At 40.5% G+C, this 935-nt stretch overlaps 1 protein-coding gene across 1 annotated transcript; it reads right to left on the bottom strand.

Moving 5' to 3' along the window:
- Positions 1 to 185: 185 nt before the first annotated feature.
- Positions 186 to 898, bottom strand: LOC112092867 (putative PAP-specific phosphatase, mitochondrial). The gene is made up of 3 exons (XM_024170057.1): positions 724 to 898; positions 554 to 650; positions 186 to 389 (listed from the first exon to the last, which is right to left on the bottom strand). Exons 1-3 carry the CDS (start codon positions 819 to 821, stop codon positions 279 to 281), a joined length of 306 nt encoding a protein of 101 aa, XP_024025825.1. The 5' UTR covers positions 822 to 898; the 3' UTR covers positions 186 to 278.
- Positions 899 to 935: the final 37 nt, after the last annotated feature.

The raw sequence follows: 935 nt of genomic DNA, 5'->3' as shown, positions 1-935 counted from the left end.
TATTAAAATATTATCTAAATATAAATTTAAGTTTTGACTCACTTAAATATAAACTCAAAAAAAATTCTTATCTCAAAGTATAACTCAAATGTACACAACTAAACACAAACTCAAATTATAACTTCAACTTAAGTTATAACTTAAATTTAACTCAAAAATTATACTCAAATCACAGAGGCCCTGTATGAATTAGAAGTTCATTCTATTTGGAAAAAGAAAAAGAAAACAGAAAATGAAAGGCCGATTGTCACAGAAGCAATCTGCAATGACTGAAGAATTCAATTACCCAAACTGACCAGAGCCTGAACCCCAAAATCCGCGACGGTGACCGGAGTCTGGTCATTCTTCTCGATTATACGTCCATCACTTGAAAACAACGACGATTTCACCTGATAATCACCAAAATCCATTCTCAAAAATATTACAAAAGATATCCAAAACTTTTCAAATACGATGGCAAAGTTGAATTAACAAGCATCATTGCCAAAGAGAGCGTGTTTGAACATTTTCTCGCCAACCAAACAGAAATCATATAAGAGAATAAAGAAAATACGTCGAGACAAAGACGACAAGCTCTCTCCACGACTTCCACGGCTGCTTCGAGCTCTCCATGATACTTGGCTTTGTGGCCCGGAAATGGCAAAGACGACCTGAAATTGAAGCCATGGATAGAATAGAGCGTAACAGAAATCGGGAAGCCGGAAGGGAGAGCTAGAGAGAAACCTGACGGTATAGAATCGTCTGCGCAGAGGCGCAGGGGAAGAGAGCGAGGGAGTGAATCGGACGGTTGAGAAGTGGGAGGCGGAGGTGAAGAAACCCATGGCGGGAATTGGGATGGCAGTGGGTTGGGAATCGACGGCGCCGAAATTTGTGGAACTCAGAAGTGGAAGTGGAAGTGGTTAACGCTTTTCAGAGTACAGTTGGCACTTGGCAGG

The sequence above is a fragment of the Morus notabilis genome, unplaced genomic scaffold (assembly GCF_000414095.1).
Source record: "Morus notabilis unplaced genomic scaffold, ASM41409v2 Scaffold5662, whole genome shotgun sequence".
NCBI classification, from domain to species: domain Eukaryota; kingdom Viridiplantae; phylum Streptophyta; class Magnoliopsida; order Rosales; family Moraceae; genus Morus; species Morus notabilis.
The sequence above is the reverse complement of the archived record's forward strand: the minus strand, read 5'-3'. Positions and strand labels throughout refer to the sequence as shown.